General features: G+C 34.7%; 1 protein-coding gene across 1 annotated transcript in view; it reads left to right on the forward strand.

The window, feature by feature from the left end:
• GABRA2 (gamma-aminobutyric acid type A receptor subunit alpha2) overlaps positions 1-24,601 on the forward strand; it is a 126,090-nt gene that overhangs the window by 64,155 nt on the left and 37,334 nt on the right. The window contains 4 exon segments of the mRNA XM_007445558.1: positions 11,244-11,464; positions 13,269-13,351; positions 18,088-18,231; positions 19,261-19,413. Coding sequence (XP_007445620.1) covers positions 11,244-11,464; positions 13,269-13,351; positions 18,088-18,231; positions 19,261-19,413 — 601 coding nt within the window.

Raw genomic sequence — 24,601 nt, forward strand, 5'->3', positions numbered from 1 at the left:
GAAAGAGTGCAGATAAAGGTAGTTTAACTAGTTTGACTCGATCCATTACCTTTCTGCAGGAGGGCGGCTTGTAGGAATTACATATATCTAGTCATAGCTCACTTGGCTGCCTCAGGGGAGGGCATTCCTTACCACTCCCCCATTCTTTTGTAAAAACTAAATAACAAACAGCTAGGATTTCTGAACATGAAGTGATTTTTAAAATAAAAATTGCAGAAGTTGCAAGTTCTTTCCCCAGGCTACAAGGGTGGGACCTGTCTTTTGGGGAAAACTATGCAGAACTTGTATGCCTTGAGGAGGAATAATAGAAACCAACCACCGGTGTTACTCCCATACATTCTCCAGGAGATACCATTACGTGTAGATTATTGTCAGACACAGGAGGTCTCAGGTCCCATGATGAGCATTTTCCCGAGAGTTAACTACAACACCAGGAGACTGTGGTTTTAGTGCTAACGCGGGAGAGCATTACAAAAGTAAGGAGAAAACAACGGTGTCATATATTATGGTAAAGCCAAGAAAAGGATTTAAATGTGTCATTAGATTAAGAACAAGGAGATATTTGTTGATCGTGGTAAAAGCAACCAGATTGCAGTGGGCTGAGGCACGTGGGAGGTGAGGAAATGGAGAAAGAGTGGAGGCAACATTTTTAAGCAGCGTGGTCGGGGAGAGAAGGCAAGGCGGGGGGCAGTAGCTGCAAGGCATTATAACTATCAGACAGGCTTTTATTTTTAAAGATTGCGTTGAACTTCTCACTGTTCTTGGAGCCTGCCATTATTTTTAACAACTCTCTGGCCTTGCAGATGTTTTTCCCTGTTCTTGTTATGCCTACCCTCCTCCTTGGCCAACTGGAGAGCTTTCATTTATTCAAAGCCAAGCTCCATTTCATCTTCCCTGATGTTTTTCTAGGCTACTCCAAGTAGAGTCAGTCCTTGTACCTGTGCTCCACCACATGGCTTTCACACGTTTTTATGACTTTGCACTCTAGATTATAAAAATCTGAACATGTTTTTCTTCTTTACTGCCGTCTGAGCTACTAGAAGGCATGCGTTGTGTTTGTTCCTTTCAACCAGATTTGCTAAGTACATACTCTGTCTGTCAGTGTTGGGAGCTGAAATACTTAAGTATAACTCAGTGCTGCCCTCATGTTGTTCACAGTGTAGTGGGGAACAGCTAAGAAAAAAAAACCACATCAACTTTAAAACAGTGTGGTCCTGTTTTTATTGAAGTATTTATGGATTAATATGGTGGCAGAGGAGATGTGGGTAGAGAATATATCTGAGAAGGTTTCTAGGAAAAGAAGATAGTGGAGGACAAACAAGGACTGGCTGGCTATGTAATGGGAAAAGTGTTTTAGCACAAAGTGAAAGAGCTTGTTGAATTTAGTAAAATGTAAAAGTTCAGTGTGACTGCAGCCTAGAATACTCTTAAGAGATTTGGGGGGAGATGAAGCTAGAAAATAACTTAGAATCAGATCATGAAGGGCATTATAGCCAAATGCCCCAAAACACCATAAAAGCATCTCCAAATAAAACTTAAAACATAGTAGATTTCTGTTACCATAGATCTTATTATAGCCTGGCTTTTTTTATATGTGTCAATATATTTTAAAAAGTCAATATCATATAAAAGAAAAACCTACTGTGATTAGTTTAATATGGTTACACAGACACACACACACATAAACATACACACTTCACACTTCTGAATTTAAGGATTAGGGTATTGCATGCAGAGGACTGAGATAAGATATCTGAGAGCTTTTCTACCATCTGCCTCTGCTGATCCCTTTCTCCTTGTGCACCATTTGAGGTGTTATGGCCCAGAATCCTTGTTACTATATTTAATTTCCAGTGGCTCCTCTCATTCGTTTATTCATGGACTAATTATTGCTTTTTTGCTATGTTCTGTGCAGCTAGATACTGTTGATACATTGAAGAAGGTGGTCTTTCTACTTGTTCTCAATGTGGAGCAAAAGTTGCCAAATGTAGGGGTTGACAGGGAAGAGAGACTGCAAGGGAGATCAATGAGTTTGGGTAGTAAGGTGAAGCATGACACGTCAGAGGCCCTGCAGTATCACTATTGCTATAGGCAACATATCTGGAGAATTGCTAAGCATGAGACTAGAGAAGTAAGGGAGGGAGGGGTCATTGCAGGGCTTTGGAGGCTGTGAGAAAGCATTTGGGCTTCATCCCAAGGGCTTTAGAAATTCAACTGATCAAACTCAGCAGCACTTCACTCTTTGGATCTTCTTTTGCCATATCATGACAATATCTGGGGTGCATCTTGTAGCTTTCTGTTCACTTTCAAACATCAAAGAGCCCAGTCCAGTCCAATTTTAACTTCAATCTCATATGCCATTCAGAGCTTCTCTCCTTTTCTTAGCCGTGGTCACAGGTAACGGGTGCACAGTGGGTGAGAGGCCATGATCTACTCTTCCTCTCCTCTTTCTGGGTCTTCCAGAGTTGAAGCAAGAAAAAGGGAGATTTTTATAAAAAGGGGGGGTGGAATTCCTTTTTACTTAGCTTATTCTGTTGGTGGTTCTCTCCTGGCAATCAATGACATTTAAATGGCCGGTAGCTAAATACAGGACCTCTCATGGGGCACACTTGTGATTTCTTCTCAAAGACCTCTTTATTATCCAAAACACCAAAAGCACAGCTGGCTTACTCTTTCATGGCCCTCTTGTGGCATCCTGCTTAGCTCCTGCCCCTGGCACTTTACTTTGTGCCCTTTTGCTTCTGCGTGTCGCTCTCTTGCCAGGCCACCTTCTTGAGTATGGGGAATGGGGAGAGAAGGACACTTTGAAGGTGATTCATACCAGGCTACCTTCTTTGATGTCCACATTGTTTCTAAGAACTTTACATGTATTATACCACTTCATCCTTAAAGGAAGTAAGTTGTATAATTATCACCATTTTACAGATATGTCAGCTGAAATAAAGAGAGATTAAGTGACCTGCTAAAGGTCCAGTACCCTATTCTATCTGACTTAAGATTGCATGCACTTAACATCTATTTCACATTACTCAACTTATTATTATTGCTGTTATCCTTCAATCCTGTGTTTGGGTCAGTTTTAAATATGGAAAGAAGACTTTGACAGAGATTCCAAAACTTCAGTCTCAGCCTGCAACTTTCCATAATACATGACTAGTGTCTATTTTTTAGTCTGTAAAGAAGGAAATTTCCCTTTAATGTCCCACCTCCAAGGACTGTTTTTACATATGGTACAATGAAAGAACATGATGTTGGTAAACATAAGGTTTGAGTTCAAATTTTGGCTTTCTCTCTCTCTTTTTTTAATGAATATGTGAAATGGGAATAGTTGTCTACATTTAATAAGGATATTATGAATTTTAAATAATTGTATCAAAGTGAATTGCAATTAACATATTCTATTAATCATTTTAAGTATTTTTGATTAGATATATTTTAATAATTTACTGTTAGAATCTGAACCTTTAGTATCAGTTTCTAATTTGTTTGTAAACCTGCCAGGCATCTAGTTCCAAAGAGAAAGCCCAGGCATCTCGCCTGCACAATAGTCAGAACATGCAGTAGCTGTGGTGGTCTGCAGTCTGTTTGTGTGAGCGTCTTTGCATAATAAGATTTTATGAACCGCACTAATTGGGTTTACTGACACTGCTGATCTGTTCTTAAGCTTTTCAGTTTTTGCAATTTTGGCAATGCTAATACTGGGGTAAATTCCTGGTTCACACCCCTTTGAGTACCGACTGTAAGTGTTAGATCTTACCCATTCTTGTATAGTCTCAGGGTGTTATTTCTTCAGTTGCTACATACATGCTTCATAAACCACATTTTTCTTCGTTATTGAAGAAACACACTGATAGGAACTTACTCAGAGGAGACTAACCTTTAATAGCAAAAGAGTATAATGAAATAAATTCTGGTACTTTAAAATACACTCAGTAGGGAATTCCCTGGCAGTCCAGTGGTGAGGGCTCTGTGCCTTCACTGCTGAGGGCTCTGGTTCAATCCCTGGTCAGGGAACTAAGATCCCACAGGCTGCACGGCACGGCCAAAATTAAATTAAATTAAATTAAAAATTAAAAAAAATACACTCAGTAAATCAAAGCAAATGAGAAATCACTCCAAGAGCAGTCCTGCAATTTGGTTATGTTTTAGTGAGTAGATATAATTCTTCAGAAATTGGCTACAAGCACTGACTTATAATTAATGTAGCCAGGCACTAAAAAATATGCTGTCTTCACTAAATTAATGTGTTCTTGAAATCATGTTTATTCAATAAACTGTGCAATAGAGAGTGATTTCCCTGTTAGCAATACATTTTATGGAAATAACACTTAGTGGTAGTAAAGACATTAGGCTGGAAATCACATCCTTGTCTGGGTTCTGCCCCCTTACAAGCTTGGAAACAGGGCAGTCACTAAATTTATCTATAATCCCATCTATAAAAAGGAGAAGTTGGATTAAATTTCCCATAAAGAGTTTTTCAAATCTTGAAGTGTACGAATTCTTCAACTTCTCAGTCTCAGTTAACAGCCTCATGTGTCCTATACACAGGCCAGAGGATAGCTGCATGCTGATAGGTCCTTATGAATTTTTTTTTGTTTCTTTCTAACTGTGCTCCTTGGTTGTTTGTGTATTCTCTGAGCGATTTTGTAGTTGATCTTGGTATTATTTATTTCTTTTAGGACCTCGGTTCAAGGGACTAGGTCTTATTTGTATGAAGAACTTGCATTGTTTTGTACTTTCTGGCAATTTTCTTGTAACACACAAATCAAATAATTACTATCTTAGTATATACTCATGACAAACTTGAGTTTTATTTTAAGAAACCTTTCAAAAATATTCTTTTCAAGTACTATATATGCATTTAAAAGAATCACATGCAAATAATCTGTCTGGAAATCCTGTAGTAACTTAGCGGATATGACATGAATATTATTTGATTGAAATGTCTCCTTTCCCTGTTATTTTAATCTTGAAAGCAAAACCATAAAAACTAGTGAATCAACTGTATTTATTTGTTTATGTATCTATATGTCTGTATCTATATGCTTTTGTACTAATATATTGAGGTATTCTGAGAAGCACAAAAGCAGAAATTGGAATGAGATAAAGTTAAAATACATATTATTTTCAGGAATAATTATTGTGTCGTTATTAAAATAGATTTATTTTTACTCATACTTAAGATTTCTATTCCTGAGAATATTTTAGCATTTAATATGTTTAAATTGTGCTTTATTATTTCTAAATATGTTTCTTTAATATTTTATAATATAGCAATCAAAAGTCTGATTCTACCGCGGAGCGGCTGGGCCCGTGAGCCATGGCCGCCGAGCCTGCGCGTCCGGAGCCTGTGCTCCGCAACGGGAGAGGCCACAACAGTGAGAGGCCCGCGTACCGCAAAAAAAAAAAAAAAAAAAAGAAAAAAAAGTCTGATTCTAAATTTATATTATTTTAATACTTGTCTTAATGATTGCCATGGATGAAAAAGATATGCAAATTCAAATTTAAGAAGTGCATCATTGGCTACTGATTACTGAACCATCATGCCAATTTTAAAAAAACCCATCTACCAAGTTTAGCTGTTCATCTTCATGTTCTGGATATTTGGTTTTCAAAACAACTTACTATTTGCAATGTCCTTATGCTATCATTAACCAGTATTTCATGGCTCAACATGAGCTTCAGATGAAGCTCATCATTAAATGTAGTGGGTATAAACCCATATTTTAAGTAGCCTTATTGAAAATTATGGATTTGCTTTTGCATATTTCTTTGTAGAGTTGATTAGTTCATCATTCTTTATGTGGCTAATGAAGAACTCGTATTAGGCATAGAAGTGATATCCCCTTTTCTTATTTTTCACTTGTGCTTGTGTAATTATTAGTGTTTTCTTCAATCCATGGTGTCATTTAGCAATAGTTTTTAAGCCAATTGGCTATTTTCACTAGAGTTAGTTTAATCAAAACTAGTTATTATAACTTGAAAATTCACCTGAGTACAAATCACAGTACACTGAATGCAAATGAATTCAGCATCACTTGACCATTCCCTGTTGTGGCTTCTTCTCTTCCCATAGCATGCCTTTCATGCATGACCATCATCTACTACTTATGGACATAGTGAGAGTGCCAATATCATTCCATATATTATTAGCAAAGCTTAATTTACTTCTTATATTTAGATAAGAATTCTATATAAACATAAAGATTCTAATATTTTCTTCCTACACCCAAGTGGATGTACATACCCCACTTTGTAAGCTACTGCTCTAAGCTGATAATCTTGCTTCTGCTCCTGGGCCCACACTTAATTGAGGTACAATACAGTTGATTACAGTTATACTTACTAACTTATAACCAACCTGCCCCCCGATGTTAGACCCATGTAACTTTCATTGGAGTCACATGATGAAGTTTCAGATGTTCTCAAACATCTCATTTCATTCAGAAAAATCTTTTATTTTTCTCTCACAGAGGGCTAGTGTGATAGGCTGCAATGATGGCACCCATTCTTCACCCCTTTCAATATCAACATCTTTTTTCATTAACTTCGTAATGCCCTCCCACTGAGAGTGAGGTGACCTGCTAAAGTATTTGTCACTCAACTCAATTATGTGACTTTCTTTGGCCAATGGGTTGTTAACAGACATCACACAACAATGGCTTGAAATGGGCTTGTGCACTGGGGGTTGTTCTTTTGTACTTCTGCCATCATCATGAGAAATGTAAGCGCAGGGTAGACCAGTGGTCCCTGGAGTAGGATGAGAGACACTTGGAGCAGAGCTGAGTTGCCCCAGTGTCTCTACACAGTAACAGCTCAGATCAGCCAATGGCCGCCTAAACCCGCAGATGCATGAGCAAGAACAGCTGAGATCAACTGAGCCCAGGTGAGATCAGCTGACCTTCAGTCTTATGAGCTAATAATAAATGGTTGCTATTTTAAACTACTGCATTTTAGGTGTCTTTTAACAGGGCAATAGCTAAATGGTATAAGTTAGTCTCTAGATTTTACTGGTTAAACTCTGATTTCCCTTAATGGCTTTTACAAAATCAGGAGTGGCAAAGAGTACCTTATACTTTACTTTTTCCCACTTGTATGCTCTGTTCACTCCTCAACCCATTGCATTTTGGTTTCTGAACTCTTTTTTTCTACTAAGCGTTCAAGATCTTTCACCACTATTTGACACTGTTAATCTCTATATGCTTTTTAAAATTTCTTTTCTCTTAGTTTGATACTTTTCTCTCCCTCTACTCATTGTGTATGTGTGTATGGATCTGTGTTCTTTTATGATTCCTCTTCCATAATTTTCTAGAGTTCTTATTTATTTTAATTAGTTAATCATGAAACATCTAAATAAGTTATCCCATCTAGCCTCATCATTTTGTCACTGCTAAAAACAATATAGCCTGGGGACATATCCAATATATTAGTAATCACATTAAATGCAAATGGACTGAATTGCCTTACCATTAAAAGATGGAAATGGTCAGCTTCAACAAAAATTTTTCTTAAGCTATTTTAAGTACATTGAAAATTATTGCCAACTTCAGAGCATAATCTCTTATCATAAAGCAGTAAAATTAAACATCAATGACAAAAATATAAGTAAAAGAAACCAATATATTTGGAATCATAAAAACATACTTCACAATATCTCCCACATAAAGAAAAAAAAAGCCATAATAGGAAGTATAAAATGTCTTCGACTGCAATATAAACAGAAGCAGATCCCTGCCTATATAAGCACTAGACACATGAAAGAAATGCCATTGCTGAGCTGTGGGGAAAGATAGGCCAGTCAATAAATGGTACCAGAAAGTTGTTTTCCATGTGAAAAAAAAAATTTGGAACTGTGTCTCATATGATACACAGTAATTCCAGGACCTAAATGTTAAAAGCAGAACTTTGACATGTTTAAGAGAAACATACAGGGGTATATTTATGATCTTTTGTATACCTTTATGATCTTTATTATAATTCTTAGTGAGTTCTGCATTTTCTAAAATATTTGTATATAGAAAATATGAAGAATTTCTATAACTCAATAAGAAAAGGACAACCTAAAAGGAAAATGAGTAAATGACATGAACAATCCATAAAAGAGAAAAGTAGAGCATTTAATAAACATATGAAAATGTGTTAAATTTTACTAGTTAACAGAAAAAGCCAAATGGCAGCACTGTGAACCATTTCATGCCAGCCATAATGGTTAAAATGAAATATTCTGTCTATACCAAATTGTAGAGAACCTAGTGGGGATATAAATGTATACATCTCTTAGGATTTCAACTTGACAATATCTTGTTATTTTTGAAGATTTGACAGTATCTTGTTATTTATTGCAATGTATACACCTCTTACAATTTCATTTTGACAATATCTTGTTATTGATTGTGCATACAATAAATTTTGTATCCCCACTTGTCCATTTACTCTAGAGCAGTGATGGATATACCATGATCCACGGGCAAAATCCTGTTGACCGCCTTTTCTTGTAAACACAGATTTATTGCAGTATAGCCACTCTGACTCACTGAAGTGTTATCTGTGTCAGACTACAATAGCAGAGCGGAGTAGTTGTGATACCGACCGTATGGCCAGCAAAGCCTAGAATACTTACTAACTGGCCCCTGATGGAAAAAGTTTGCCGACCTCTGGTCTAAAGTAACTCTTACACCTTAAAGCATTGTTTGATAATGTTCATAACAGTATTGCTTACAATAGTGACAAAGGAAAGAGAAAAAATATTAAAGAACATGGAAAAAGGAGGAATACTGTAAAACGTTCTTACAAGGTAATGCTAGGTAGCAATGAAAATGAACCAAAGTACTAGATATATTGCTATGAATAAATCTCAACAATGTAACTAAAAAAAATCTGTCAGAAAAGTATACACAGTATGATCTCATTTATAGAAATATTAAAAATGTGACACAGAACACATACATTTATATAGTAAATATGTAAGCCCATGTATGGGAATGATAAACACCAAATTCAAGATGATTATTTCCACATAGAGGAGGGGAATGTGATTGAGGAGGGATACACAGGAGAGAGAATGCTTCAATAATATTTGTGATTCTTGCTGGTGATGGTTACAAAGTGTTTGTAGTATTCTTTACACTCTCTTATGTCTCTGAAGACAAAGTAAAATAATACACAATGAAAGCCATAGTGCCTTTTGTGAAGATCTGCTAGAAGATCTAGCAGATCTAGCAGAAGGCAGAGGAACAAAGGTATAATTGCAGTATACGATCTTTAGTAATAGAACGCTGTATTATGAGTAGTAAAGATACAGACTGTTTCTTCCAGATGTTCAAGGGACTGGGAGCATGGCTGTGAGTACAGTTCTTGGCCCAGGCAAGTAGGGAGCTTGCTTTATCTGATGAATAGCGAGGATGCGGATTGCTAAAATTGCCCAGAGCATAACATGAATGTACCTGGTTGTGGAGAGGGGAAGAAAAAGGCACAGGTCACTCTGCAGAGGTTGGCAGAGCATACCTGGGACACTGCAAAGGTTCAAAAACAGTAATCTTAAAAATACTTTTTAAAAAGAGCTCACCTGTAATTTACTGTTTGGAAACCTTGAGTATTTCCTATGTGATGGGTCTGTAGGAAATATTTGCTGCTATAGCAAGAGCTTCTGAAAACAGATAAAACATCTCATAATTTTATAGAAATGGAAAAACTGAATCTGAAGTTTGACAGAAAGTTGTAAAATATATTCAGTGTGCCTGAACAAGCAAATGTCCAATGTGTTCACATCAGGCTTGGATTTGGGAGAACCACAGTTGGAAGAAACATTTGCATAAAAATTTGTCAGATAGCAAAAACTCATCTCTTAATCCAGTTTCTTTTTAAAATGAGTTACACTTATATAGAATTGAACTTAAAAACCATGACTAAACCACAGTGAGGGTGGATTAGATAATGATATTTTCTTCTAAGGGTTAGGAGCCCAGAACCACTCTTTACTTCCTGTCCATATGTCATTACCTGTGGCCATTTCTTGTTATCTTCATCCATTCAACTCTTGAGGGATCGCTGGGAATCATTTACTTTCATTTACTTGAGTAAGGTTTGTATAAATGATTTGTTATTGTCATAAGTATGTGGCCTTTTTAATGTCCTTTTTTAAACACATAATTTTAGTTGAGTGAAATTGCCAGTTGCTAAGTTGTTTATTTTCAAACATGTGATGGCTATGGCTTTATGCACAAAGGACAGTTTCTGAATTTCCAATCTCAGGTGCATAAATGAACATTTTAGTTATTTATCATGGAAGTGTCTGCACAAACATACACTGACCAAAATTTTTAATGTCGAAAAATTGTCAGTATCGATCATAATTGTGAATTGTACATCTCATCTAAAATGTATACATCCTCTTATCCTAAGAAAGACAGAGAGAAAATGAAAAAAGAGGGGAGGTGGGGAATGAGAAAAGAGAGAGAGAGGGTGAGAGACAGAGAGATTGAATAAACCAACTTTTAACGTATTGGAGGATGATAATAGGGGAATTGATCACTAGCTGGTCTGTATGAATATTTAAAAGTACATTTTAACCTGAGGGTGTTTGTTTGCAAAATATTCATATTTTAAGTATTCTAATACCTTTTAAAAGTATTTTATTACAATTTCATTAAATAAACTTTATTGAAATCATCTTCCCCAATACATTCTTGTTAACAGTATGACATCTCACCATTTTTTTAGGATTAAGAAAGCAATAAGTTTTTTTTTTATAGTTTCTTTGGCAACAGGAGAGGTCATATAGATCCCACAGTGTGTGTATTTAATAGTTGTTTCTTTTCCTTTCTTCTTTTTTTTCTACTGAGAATCAGGCTGCCTGCTTGCCTCCTTACTCATTCTTGAGATGAATGATTTGGGACAATCCACCCAGACCCGGCCAAAGCATGCCCCCTTTCCGTGTGGTTCTAAACTATACAATGTAGTAAAGCAGTTTGCCTAAGACTTTGTTCAACTGAAAGACACCAGAGAAAGTAAATTTATAATTTTCTTTTCATAATAATATGTAGCTAATTGTGCAAATACACATGCTTTATCCCATTGTAAGTGGCAACATTTATTGATAAGATAAAGGAATGATCTTTCAAAATTCACTTCTCAAAATAGGTTTCTCTCTTTTTAAACTATATTATTATTTTTGTTGAAATTTTATAGTGTCTTTGTATCTAAAACATTTATTATTTTCAAAATAATTCTATTTTATATTTCAGGAATATACAATAGATGTTTTCTTTCGACAAAAATGGAAAGATGAACGGTTAAAATTTAAAGGTCCTATGAACATCCTTCGACTTAACAATTTAATGGCCAGTAAAATCTGGACGCCAGATACCTTCTTCCACAACGGGAAAAAATCAGTAGCACATAATATGACAATGCCAAACAAGCTTCTTCGAATCCAGGATGATGGGACTCTGCTATACACAATGAGGTATGTGTTCAGGTTTGATATGTTGCCGTTAAATACGGAGAAATCTGTGTATTAACCAACCAGCCAACTTAGCTGTCAAGTATTAGCAAGTTGAACATTTTCATAACAGATTATTGAGGTAACCAGAATATGCTTTATAAATGCTTTGATATTTAAAAAATAAAGGTTATGAGTTTGACACTCATCTTAGTGTGTTAAAGCTTAAAAATTGCCTTAGCTGTTAAGAATTGATTTTTTTTGGCAGTTTATTTTTCATACTATATTTTAGTTACATACAACTTTAATAGTATGATTTAAGTTTTTCTTTATACAAGCACATAATTTTATCTTTAATATCTCATGAAATATCCCATCAAATTTTTAAGTAAGTTTCACTTAATTTAATATTTTAATCCTTCTTATGAAGGGAGAAAAATACTTTTATAACCTCAGAGATGTCATGTGACATCAAGTTCAGATGATTCAATCTTAAAAAATTATTGAAGGAAATATACAGTTGTTGACTCTAATCACTGTTCCATTTGAACTCTTCTCATGAATTAGTCTTTTAAAAATAAGTTACTTATATTACGTAACAAAGAAAACAATCACAAATCTAATAAAATGGTGTATAATCTAAAAGGTAAATGTTTGATAAAGACTTTAAAACATAGATAACTTTCATCAGCATTGTATATAGACAGATGTGTATTCGAAGCATTTGATGTATTATTTCATATGAAACATTAAGTGTTGGATTTCAATTGTGAAAGTTATTTAAGAAGGGACAATAATACAGTCTTGATCTTTAAAGAAAAAAACTCTTAAGTTCTCATTGCTAAATGACCATTGCCTAAAATGGAAGTTAGCTATTCTTTCTGCTTCTCTCTCTGAATCTTGCAATATAGATGCCGTATTCCCCTTGATTTTACATGCTAATTAGTCCTGTGAATTAAGACAATGATTGGAAATTTGGGGTTTGGAAAAATATTGTGTAGGGTTCTACTTAAAAACTCTCTTGGAAGTATATAAGCTATAATTAAATTGTTGGTTTACATTTGTTTTGTTCATTGTCAGAGATTCTTCTGTAAGTTCAGTTTAGTCCCTATTTTATATAATTTACCTTTGTCTGAAATGGAATAGTTGATAATTTTCTTTAAAACAAATTTGCTATGATTACTCTTTAATGTGATCATGTATATACAAAAAAAATATTTCTTTAACATTCATAACCTGTGTCTGTAATTTGAATAGTCTAGTCTCAACAAGATATTTCTAGGAGATATATCTATATATGTAACTATGTCTATATTTATATTTATATATATGTATCTATATACAGTATATGATATTCATTTACAATTTACATAATTTTGAAGGGTGCTTCTCTGAGGCATTATTGAATTCCTATATCAATTTTGCTATATGGTTATTGATGGAATGTTGGGAGAAAATAGCATTCTTTTTATGACAGAGGGTTTTTTTTCATTTTTTTCTTCAAGATTTCAAATGTTAATACTGAAGTTAATGGGAAAATAACCTTCAAAAATGTGTACATAACTTCTTAACTAACCATATAGTACAAAATGCTTAAAGTATATTTTTAAATAAATATTGTTACTTGAGCTCAGATTTTGTAGGTGCAAATGTCTTCTGAAGGATCACCTAAATGTGAAAGAACAAAAGTATATTTAAATGTGAATTAGCCTAATCAGATGCCCTAATGAGGGTCCTACCTCATCATTAATTCTGTTGACCACAATAAGCAGTGATTTATCTTGACTTGCAAATTTACGTAAACAAAGAGTGGAATTTTGACTTTTAGGCTTACAGTTCAAGCTGAATGTCCAATGCACTTGGAGGATTTTCCAATGGATGCCCACTCATGTCCTCTGAAATTTGGCAGCTGTAAGTATGGGGATGAAGGTACATGTTTTGGGTCAATAAAATCAGGGATAGGCAGCAGCACAACTTAATTGTATACTTTCTTCTCATATGATGGGATGCTTAATACTTGCCCAATAAGATGCAGAAATAAAAAACATACTGATTTCCCTCAAGTAATCAACTGGCTAGCCCTATTGTACTCTCAAATATCATATCTTAATCATTGTGTTTAATTGTCATTTGCTTTACTGCTAATAAAGAACACCCTGTGTTTTTATCAATGTGAAAAAGTAGATTGGGAGCTCCTTGAAGGTCAGGACTATGTCATTTACCTTCTTTTTCAAGTGCTAACCCATTAAAAATGCTAAATAAATGGCTTTTTTTTCCAACTAAGAATGAAATGTTAAGGATAGATTCTATTTGTTAAAGTAGTGATCAACCTGTTGCAAATGGCAACAGAGAATAGGTAAAAGAAAAAGCTGGATCTCTAATTACCTTTCTACTCTCTAATAATGGAAGGAAAGTTTCTTTCTAAAATAAATTTGAAGGAGATGATGTAACTCGATTGCTACATGTGGGCGCCTTCTGTGTACATAAAATATTTCAGAAAAGGCTCTGTGCGTTTGGCTGTTCTTTAGGTCACTGAGGTTGTATCTTATATGTCAAGCAGAAGCATTAGCTCTCCCAGAATAATTGAAAAGAGGGAAGGTCAAATCATCTCCCTAGGCCCACAAGGCATTCAGGGCAGGTTCAGGATAAATTCATGGACACAGCTAAGCAGCTTCTCTCTTTTGTAAGTGTGTTCCATAGCCTGACCTTTTCAGAAACCTTTGCTCTTTCTGGCACCTCCATCTTTGTCCATTCTGGGCAGTTTTGACTTTTCAGTCTCTTGTATAGAAATGCAGTTCTCTCACCTGATACAAATATGTATGACTGAATAATATGCCTTCTCCCCACAGACTGTATCAAGTGAAAGAAAAGAGAAGAATGGTGGCTAATATGAATGCAAAACACTCTAATTTTATGGATGGCCATAGTTTTGTGGAATGAGAAGTTCAATATTGTTTGTTCTGTTCAATCTTACGAAAGGTGTCAGCTCTCTATTTTCTTTGAGAATCTCCCCTTTGTTTAACAATAAACGTTTTTTCTTTTCATGGAAACTATCACTTCAATACTGGCACTTTTTCGAAGATTATTTAAGAGTCAATCTTGTTATACAAAGTAAACATGATGCTGGAAAAACTGCAGCAGATGCAGCAGAGAAAAACTCATTTGCATTGCATAAATGGCATTAAATAGAAAACTGAAAAGCCTTCATACCAAAGAAAGGATTTATTCAAGATGCAGTTATGGTCTAAGAAGGAAAGGCATTTTTCAGTGGACAAGTTAGTGTCATTAAGATACCAAATATAAATGACGTATGATGTCTCAATTCTGAATTTGAAATAAATACACGTGAAAATATTTTAAATGAAATTTTTAAATCCCTTAGAGTGCATCTTCAGAGTAGTGTAATACTGTACATTTGAGAATATGGTTTTCTGTATCTAGAAGTGTTGCAGGCAACACACAGAGCTTACTGTTAGGCACTTTCTATTGAAGTAATTGTTTTTAGTTTTCTCCATATTTATTTTCTGACACATTGAGTAAAAAAGTTGTATATTCTTTTATTTATCCTTGCCAATAGTAGGTACTTGAGACATAGTGTTAATAGTATGGACACGAGCATGGTGTATAGACTAACAAGCCAACCTAAAACTTAAAATGCTGGCATAACAAATTTTAGTGGAAGCAGACATGACTTTTTCTTCTAGTCATTTACTCCTCACTTATTTAAAAAACTCCCTTGTGTCCCCACAAATGATAGAATTTCTGGAACTTTTTATCATTGTTCTCAAATAAAAGAAGCATCTTTTCTACTAATTTAAAATTTGAATTCAGTTTCGTTTTGTGTTATTCCCGTTGCCTCACATCTTTATATAATTCCTTGCTATTTAATTTGATTTAAAACTTCCTGAATGGAAATCTAAGAGTATTCTGGGCATTATCCCAAAAGAAATTATAAATTTTCTTTTTGGATAATAATGATTTGGTGATTGTTTTGGTTATCAAATATTAAGAATCGGTCAGTATGCATTTGATGTTTAATGCTGACTAGGACTCAAAATGGATTACTGCATAAAATTAAATAAAATTATTTAATGGAAACCTAATCTAGATATGGAATTTATAAAGAAATTTGTCTTTCTCATCCTTTTATACTTCACTGAAAAATCACAATGGTCTCCAAGTTTATATGTGTGTTGGTAGGCCAGGAAATGCCTCTAATCTGCATTACATAACTTTCTGCTCTCTCTTCTCATCAGACCCCCAATCTAAAAAACATTCCTGCCTAAAAAATGAAAGTAAATAATTGCTTTTTTATAAAAGACATGGGCAGGATCAGTCATTTTCTTTAACATATTCTTAGGCTTCTATCCAGATTTCCATCTTTCATAACAGTAAATAACAGAATTAAAATATTATGAGTTTATTGATTAATCTAGCAAGAATGAAGTGAGAACATTTTCCTCGTGACAGGCATTGTGCCAGGTGCAAGAAGTATAGATATGAGTAAGATAGAGGCCCTCCCATTAGTCTCTTGCTAGTTTCTTTAAAATGTCACCTATGTTTGTAGAGTTTCATCTTCTCTTATTTATGTTTAAAGGTAAACGTCAAAATTCAAAAGTAGAATTATTATAATTGCTTAAAATAAAACCTCATAATTTATTAAGATCCACAACTACTGAGTACTCTGAGGCCTTCTAATATGAACTGGAGCATGTGATGTCTTTTTGGTTTATTAAATTCTGTGTCATTTGAAATTTTATTGAAGAGAAGTCCACTTGATGATCTGCAAATGCATTGCTAGTTATACACATTACTAATGTTACTTATTTATACATAACAGCAGAATCATCAATGATTAATTAATTGAAATTAATTAATAAAAATTTAGACCTTAGGGTAACTGAATTCATTCATATGCAAGCTGTAGGAATAGATCTGCTATTAAAACAAATATATATATATATATACATATAATGATATGAAGTATGTATAATGATATACATACATACATACTTTTTTAGAATGCTATTTCAAAAATTGTCTCACATAATATAATTATTTGTGGATGTAGGTGTATACATGTATTTCACTGATATTAACATTTACTAGTAACATTCTGAAAACCAGACAACACTGTAGTATGTCATTAAAAGATCACACAGTGAATAAGACACAGCATTCACTTTATTGTAACTAATGCTTAAGTGGGAATGGATTTGTGATCACAGACTTTAGATCAAGGTAAGTACCAGAACCACCCCGGAACAATGGTATTAACCTAGAAAACCTATTAGATGACAGGTAAATGAGCTTTTCCAGTGTCCTGGAGAGCTAGAGGCAGAGATATTGCTGGTTTTTTCTCTCCCTCAACTGAAAATGTGACTGTGATGCTGAGTTTTGCTCAAGGACCAGGAGTAACTAATATTTCTAAACATTCCCTTGAGCAAAAGTGCATAGAAGTTCTTTGAAAGGTCAGTAGTACAGCTGGAATTGTCTGGTTATTCAACTGTGGAGAGACTCTGCCCGCATGGAGAGGTCAGCTGTTCCCCCTACAGGCACAAGGGAAATGCCAGGGCCAGAGAAGTACTGAGACAAGATAGGCTGCCTGCCTTCCAGCGTTAGAGTCATCTCACTTCTGCTTAGTTCTGTATCCTTGGCCAAATAAATCAGAAAATTATACTTGGTCTGTATGTGATTTGTCTCCTCCTGCCAATCCATAGCTTAATTAGGATGCTATGCAAGTATAGTTCAGTGAGATCTATGTGCATTAATTAATTTTAAAATGAACAGGTTTTCAAAAGTGTTTTCAACTTGCAAAACTATAGCATTCTGAATTATTTTGCATATTCTGCAAAATTCTCATTCTTCTAATGAAATGCATTGTACTATGATAGATAAGTCACTTAATTCTTTTTTTTTTTTTTTTTTTTTTTTTTTTTTTTTGCGGTACGCGGGCCTCTCACTGCTGTGGCCTCTCTGTTGCGGAGCACAGGCTCCGGACGCGCAGGCTCCGCGGCCATGGCTCACGGGTCCAGCCGCTCTGCGGCATGTGGGATCCTCCCGGACTGGGGCACGAACCCGTGTCCCCTGCATCGGCAGGCGGACTCTCAACCACTGCACCGCCAGGGAAGACCAAGTCACTTAATTCTTAACTAGGTGAACGTTTTGAAGAAAAACCTACAAAACTAACTACAAAAATAATATCTAAAATAAACACATGTCATCATTATTCTCACATGGATATAAGTTTTTCATGAGTGATTATTATTTCTAAATTAACTGGCTAAATGGGCCTTGGGCATTCATAACCTGTTTACTGCAATGCCGTCATCTACTACCTTGCGAATATGGAGGATGTTTTAACCATCTCAGGGCCCAGTGATTTTTGCAGGCGCTAAAGAGAAATTTGCTCTTCATCTCTCAAAGTGGTTACAGTGAAGATACTCTTGTGGTCACGGTTGTCTCTCTTGGTCTGCTTCACACCCTTCATACTGAAGTTGTAAATTTCAAAGACACTTTTTTGCCCTAAAAAATATCAATTTTTATAGTAAACAATAATTCTATGAAATATGCGACCTTTAATGCTGGATGTTATTGATAGTTCTTACTAAAATGCTTAAAAAGATTTTTTTCCTGATTTCTTACAGATGCGTATACAACCTCGGAGGTCACTTACATTTGGACATACAATGCATCTGATTCTGTACAAGTTGCTCCTGATGGCTCTAGGTTAAATCAGTATGATCTGCTGGGCCAATCAATTGGGAAGGAGACAATTAAATCCAGTACAGGTTAGTAAAATGAGTCTAAAGAAAAGCTAGTTCCTAAGAAGATTAATGGGTTAACGTCATTGGAAATGTGTCAGTTTGCTTAAAACCTTTTGTGCCCTAAGAAGGAGCAGGAGACCGTGCTTGGGAGCTTTTTAGAAATTCAGAATCTCAGGCCTGACTCCTTACTAAGTCAGAATCTGCATTTTAACAAGATTTCAAGGAGATACCAAGGTGTGCATTAAAGTTTAAAAAACACTAGTCTAACTTATGCTCCCAATTCAAAACATGTGTGTCTTTTGAGACAAGCCAATTTTACCTTCACACAGTGTTACAATTCCCCTCACTTTCTAATTCTTTTCCCCCTATTCTGGATAAGTTATGACTATTCAACTCTTGATTATGGATAATTACTATTGGTCTGTGTGGGAAAGCTAAAGCCCTTTTGAAGAAAAAGCAGCTGTATGAACGAATGATCTCACATCTGGCAGATGTAAACCCAGAGAGCAGAAAGGAAGGTAGCTATGAGTATCAGATAGAACTGACCCCACTATATTAGAGCAGACATTAACACATAAATTCAGAATTGGTGACAAGATTAAAAGTAGAAAATCTGGGCCAGGAGATCAGTCTTGGAGATGTGGCCAGAGATCAATACTTTAAAGAGCCAGAGAGGACTGGACTGGAAACAGTCAAAACAGAGGCTTGAGGTTGGGACCAAAGGGGATGAGAACCTGAGCAAGTAAGATAATCCATGGTCAGAGCATTTATGAATCCTCTATCTCTCGGTCAGTAAGCATGACCTAGAGAGAAAAACAAATTCAACACAATACACATGCCATTCAAATTTTTTGGTCATATGAAAATTTTCTTTTAAATACTCTTGCTATGCTAAGTGGGCATTTTAATGTTATATACTTTCCATGTCATATATGGGGCAAATTCTTTCCTTTTTTAAATCAGGGACTGTTCTTTGCCTAATCCCTTCCATTTCCAAAATGTTCAAACTATTGACTATTACAGTTTCTTAAGCTTCTTAAATTTTTCTTCTAGGTGAATATACCGTAATGACAGCTCATTTCCACTTGAAAAGAAAAATTGGGTATTTTGTGATTCAGACATATCTGCCTTGCATCATGACTGTCATTCTCTCCCAAGTGTCATTCTGGCTTAATAGAGAATCTGTGCCTGCAAGAACTGTGTTTGGTGAGTGAATAACTACATACTTTGCTGTACAGCACATTTTGTTTCATGGCTTTCTTTCAAAAGCATTATCTCTCTTGATCTTCACCCCAGTAGTTTGTGGTACGCAGAGCAGGGAGTATTTGTTTTGCCTTATAGATGAGGAAACAGGCTCAGAGAGGTACAATACAGAGTCAGTGTCACACTCTTAAAAAGGAATATAAGAAATTCTCAAATCTTCTGAATTACATTGTCTTCTTTCTGTTAAATCATTTTGCTTATCAACGTTTCTTTCCATGTGAGTATAAGGAGAATATTCTTAGACGTTTTAATGTAAAGTATAACAGTACCATATTTCTAAGCTATGTTTATTTTATTTTATTTTATTTCATTTCATTTCATTTTTTTGGTTTGGTTTTTAGATGAACAAAAATGACCTTAGTACTTTAAGTGAGAGAGAATAAGGGAGGAAGGGAAATAGCGGGAGAAAAAGACTCCCTCATTTGCTACCAGTAGTGTGTTTAATAACAAAGTTAATTTTCTTGATTTAAACCATGCAGGGGAATTTGATTACTGCTTTTTGGATATACGAACTAGGATGAGTATATTTTTTGACAAAGTAGATCACCTTTGTGTATTTGGTCCACTCATTCATCTAGGAAAGCTTTATTGAGAATCTACTAAGTTGGATATGGCATCAGGCCCTAAAGGTTCAAAAACATATAAAATACAGTCCTTGCATTCAACTATCTCCATACAGTGGAGGGCACCAGAATAAGCAGGAAAGATAATGGCAACACAAGATGAAATCATTATAAAAGAGGCACATATAAACCATTAAAAAAGATAGGAGCATGGATCCTCCCTAAAAGGACTGATTAAGTAGCTGAGTCAACATTCGAGCTAATTCTTGAAGGATAAGTAGGAGTTTCCCAGACAGATGATATGGGGCAATAATCCTAGACAAAAAAGGATAAAGTGTGCAGTGACATTGAAGGATGAAAGAACATAGTGTATTCAGTGACAGTGAGCTGTTTCATTGTCAGTTGATATACATACAGATAGAAGTATAGCTTGAGGCCTAATGGGAAGTCATTGTAGGCCATGCTAAGATAGTGTACCTTTATCTTATAGACTATAGTGTTTTGAGACCATAGACATGTGTAAGCTCTTAGAACAATGCCTGGCATTTAATATGTGCTATATAACTGTTGGTTATTCTTATTATCAATGGAGAAAACTCAATTTTATTCTCAATACTAGCAAAGAATGATTCGAAAAGAAATTTAAAAAATAATTTCATTTATAATGGAATCCAAGATAATAAAATACCTAGAAACAAATTTGACCACATAGGTGAAAGACTTGTCCACTAAAATCTATAAAACTTTGTTGAAAGAAATTAAAGAAGACCTAATTAAATGGAAAGACATCTCATGTTTTTTGAGAGGAAGACAATACTGTTAAGATAGGAATTATCCCCAAAGCAATCTATAGATTGAATTCAATACCTGCAAAAAATCCAGTGGATTTTTTTTTTTTTTGCAGAAATTCCACTCCTCAAATTCATATGAAATTGCAAGGGGCTCCAAATAGCCAAAACAATATTGAAAAAGAAAAAAAAAATTCACTGTACTCCTACTTCCCAGCTTCAAAACCTAGTACAAAGCTACATTATTCAAAACAGTGTGGTAGTGGCATAAGAATGGACATATAGACCAATGGAATAAAATTGAGAGTCCACAAACAAACAAACAACTATGGCCAATGGATTTTCAACAAGGGTGCCAAGACCATTCTGTGGGGAAATAGTAGTCTCTTCACCAAATGGTGCTGGGACAGCTCTATGACCACCATGTGCAAAGGAATGAAGCTGGACCCCTACCTCACTCCAGATACAACAATTAACTCAAATGGATACAAAGCATTAATGTAAAATCTAGAAGTATAAAACTATTAGAAGAAAATATAGGATAAATCTTTATGATTTTGGATCTAGCCATGGATTCTTAGGTTTGACATCAAAAGCATGAGTAACAAGGAAAAATTAGATAAATTGGATTTCACTAAAATTGAAAACTTTTGTACCTCAAATAACATTATCAATAATGTCAAAAGACAACTTATGTATGGGAGAATATATTTGCAAATTATATATCTGATAAGGGTTTAATATCCTGAATAAATAAAGAACTCTTACAACTCAAAGACAAAAAGACCAAAATCCTGATTTTAAAAAATAGGCAAAGAACTTGAATGGACTTTTTTCTAAAGAAAATATACAAATAGCAAACAAGCACAAGACATGATGTATATCATTGTACATTAAGGAAACACAAATCAAAAGCACAATAAAGTACATTTTATGCATACTAGGATGGCCATAATAATTAACAAAACAAAAGGACATAAATATTGGTGAGAATGCAGAGAAATAGAAACATTCATATTGCTGGGGGAATATAAAATGGTACAGCTTCTGTGGACAACAGTTCAGCAGTTCCTCAAAAGGCTAAACATAGAATTACCTTATCATCCAACAATTCCATCTCTAGGTATTACCTAAGATTAATGAAAACATATGTTTACATGGAAACTTGTACACAGGTATTTATGGCAGCATCATTTCTAATAGTCAAAAGATGGAGACAACCCAAACATCCTTCTGTAGATGAATGAATAACCAAAATGTAGTATATCCTTACAGTAGAATATTATTCATCTATAGAAAGGATTAAATACTGATAACATGCTACAACATGTATGAATCTCGAAAACGTCATTCTAAGTAAAAGAAGGCAGATGAAAAGGGTCATATATTGTATGATTCCTTTCATATGAATTATCCAGAATAGGCAAATCCATAGAGACAGGCAGCAGTTTAGTGGTTGCCAGTAGATGGGTGCAGGGGAAAATGGGAAGTGATTTTGTAGTAAGAACAGGGTGTTTTAGGGTGATAAAAAAGTTTTGAAACTAGAGAGAGATGATGGTTGCAGAACACTGTGAATGCATAAATGCCACTGAATTGTACACTTTAAAATAATTCATTGCATATTATGTGAATTTCATCTCCGTAAAATAATTTTTAAGTCACAAGTTAAAAAAAAACAAAACAACATTGATGAGCACACCAAGGATTTCCCAGGATTTAGGAATCTTCTTAGATATCTATTTCAAAATTTGCAAATTATTGAATCAAAGACAAAAAAAACTGACATGGCTAAAAATATGACAAAACTTCCACTCAAATGACTTGAAAAATAAGGTTACATGATCTTAAGAGCACAAATAATACAGAAAATAAAGTTTTAGGGAAAAGTACATAATAATTAATAACAGAAAGGAAATGATTAGGACAGAGTGATATTCCAGAAAGATCTAAATTTATATATAAATATATAGCATATCAGATAAAATTAAATGATGAAGTATTTGCTTAATAAATGTTGTAAGGAAAACAAAATATTGCATTGAGGTAAATAAAGACAGAGATTTTATAGCATAAATCATAGAGAGGAATATGTTTTTTTTAAAAAAACAGAAGACTACCTAAGTATAAGGAGAGATAAATAGATGGATAAATATTTAACAGTGAATCAACAGAATGTGTTAGTATCTAGGCTGCTAGGTTCAACTGTAACAAATGTACAAAAGTTTCTAAAGACTGATTATAAAAATAACATATACAAAGTTAAAAATCCAGGCTATACTTGAATGTGTAAATTCATTTGTGTATGAATGATTCACAATACAGCTTTAAGGACCCAAAAGTCATATTGTCATGTAAAAATAAACTGTTAGGTGGTAAAGGCATTCTTAGTATTATCTCTACAAGTTATTCTGTGTAAAGTTTGTAATAAATATAATTCCATGTGAGTGTATGTGTATATGTGTGTGGAAGTAAAAGCTAAAAATCCTACATCCCGTGTGGAATGAGATTTGAAACCTGCCCAGCCTCTTTATTCTCCACCCCCATTCTATCTTTCACTGTTTTCTGCCTCCTTAACAACATTCTCTGACCGATGCACAGCAGTTACCTAAGCAAAATGTCTACCCTCTCCAAACTTCTCTCCCTGAATCCATAGTCAGGTCTACAAGCTGATTACCATTAAATCAGGTCTACAAGATATCATTAAATCATCTGCCCTCCTCCTGCCACAGAGGCTTTCTGTGGTGGGTAACCCCCCAAGTTTAAACAACAACAACAACAACTATTACAGTTAAGAAATTAATATGCCCTGGGACACAGATGCCAAATTTCTCAGCGTTTGAGGTCTGACTTCATGCTGTCAATAGAATAAGAAAACAGAGCAAATAAGACAGCAGGCAGAGGAGTTGAAATTAGAACGTGCACCCCTTTGATATTAGAAACTTTGTTCCATTGTATTAGGTTTTATCTATTCAGTTTTTTTTATATTGCATTTATTTTGTGGTTGTAGGGGCAGCTTGATATTTTTCAAAGATATTTCTTCAAAGGGGCTGCCTACGTATCTTGCAATGATAGATGAGGAAAACCTCCTTTGACTCTCTCTGAGTGCTCACGTCCAGTTCATTCAACACCATCAAATACTTACTGAGCACCTACTTATCACATGGTTCTAGATGCTTGGGGTATGTCCTTGAACAAAACCAAACACCCTTATGATGAGGCAGTTGTTCTCTGTTGCCAACAGTACAAGAAAGCACTTGGGAAACTTCCAACCTTAAACCCCATGTTTTGTGCTTTCAAGCCTCCTGTGACTAAACAATGTTTTTGCAATGTACAAACCTCATTTTGTGTTTGTATAAACATATAGCTTATTTTGTGGAATTGTGGCTTATGGTTATTTTAGTTGCTTAACATCCTTCAGAACTTCCTATAAATAAGAATAGTGATAACGAGTTTGCCAACTATTGTTTGTATATTTGAAGCCAAATCATTTTTCAAATTTATGAGTAAGTTTATCTATGAATATATTACTACACATTAATATATGAACATATGAGTATATGAATAAGTTTATATATAAGAAATATGTACTGGTATTTCTGTCTTAATATTATATTCTGTATGGAATGGAGAGTTTTTTCTATTAAGAACTAAAACCAAATAACAAACATCTGTTAGGGTGTATGTTTGTCTGGTAAAAGAGTACAGGGAGTTCAAATGACTTATACTGCAAAGTTTGTACATACAAACTTCATTGCATTTGCAAGTGACTTACCTGCTTGT

The sequence above is a fragment of the Lipotes vexillifer genome, unplaced genomic scaffold (assembly GCF_000442215.2).
Source record: "Lipotes vexillifer unplaced genomic scaffold, Lipotes_vexillifer_v1.1 scaffold1043, whole genome shotgun sequence".
Lineage (NCBI taxonomy): Eukaryota > Metazoa > Chordata > Mammalia > Artiodactyla > Lipotidae > Lipotes > Lipotes vexillifer.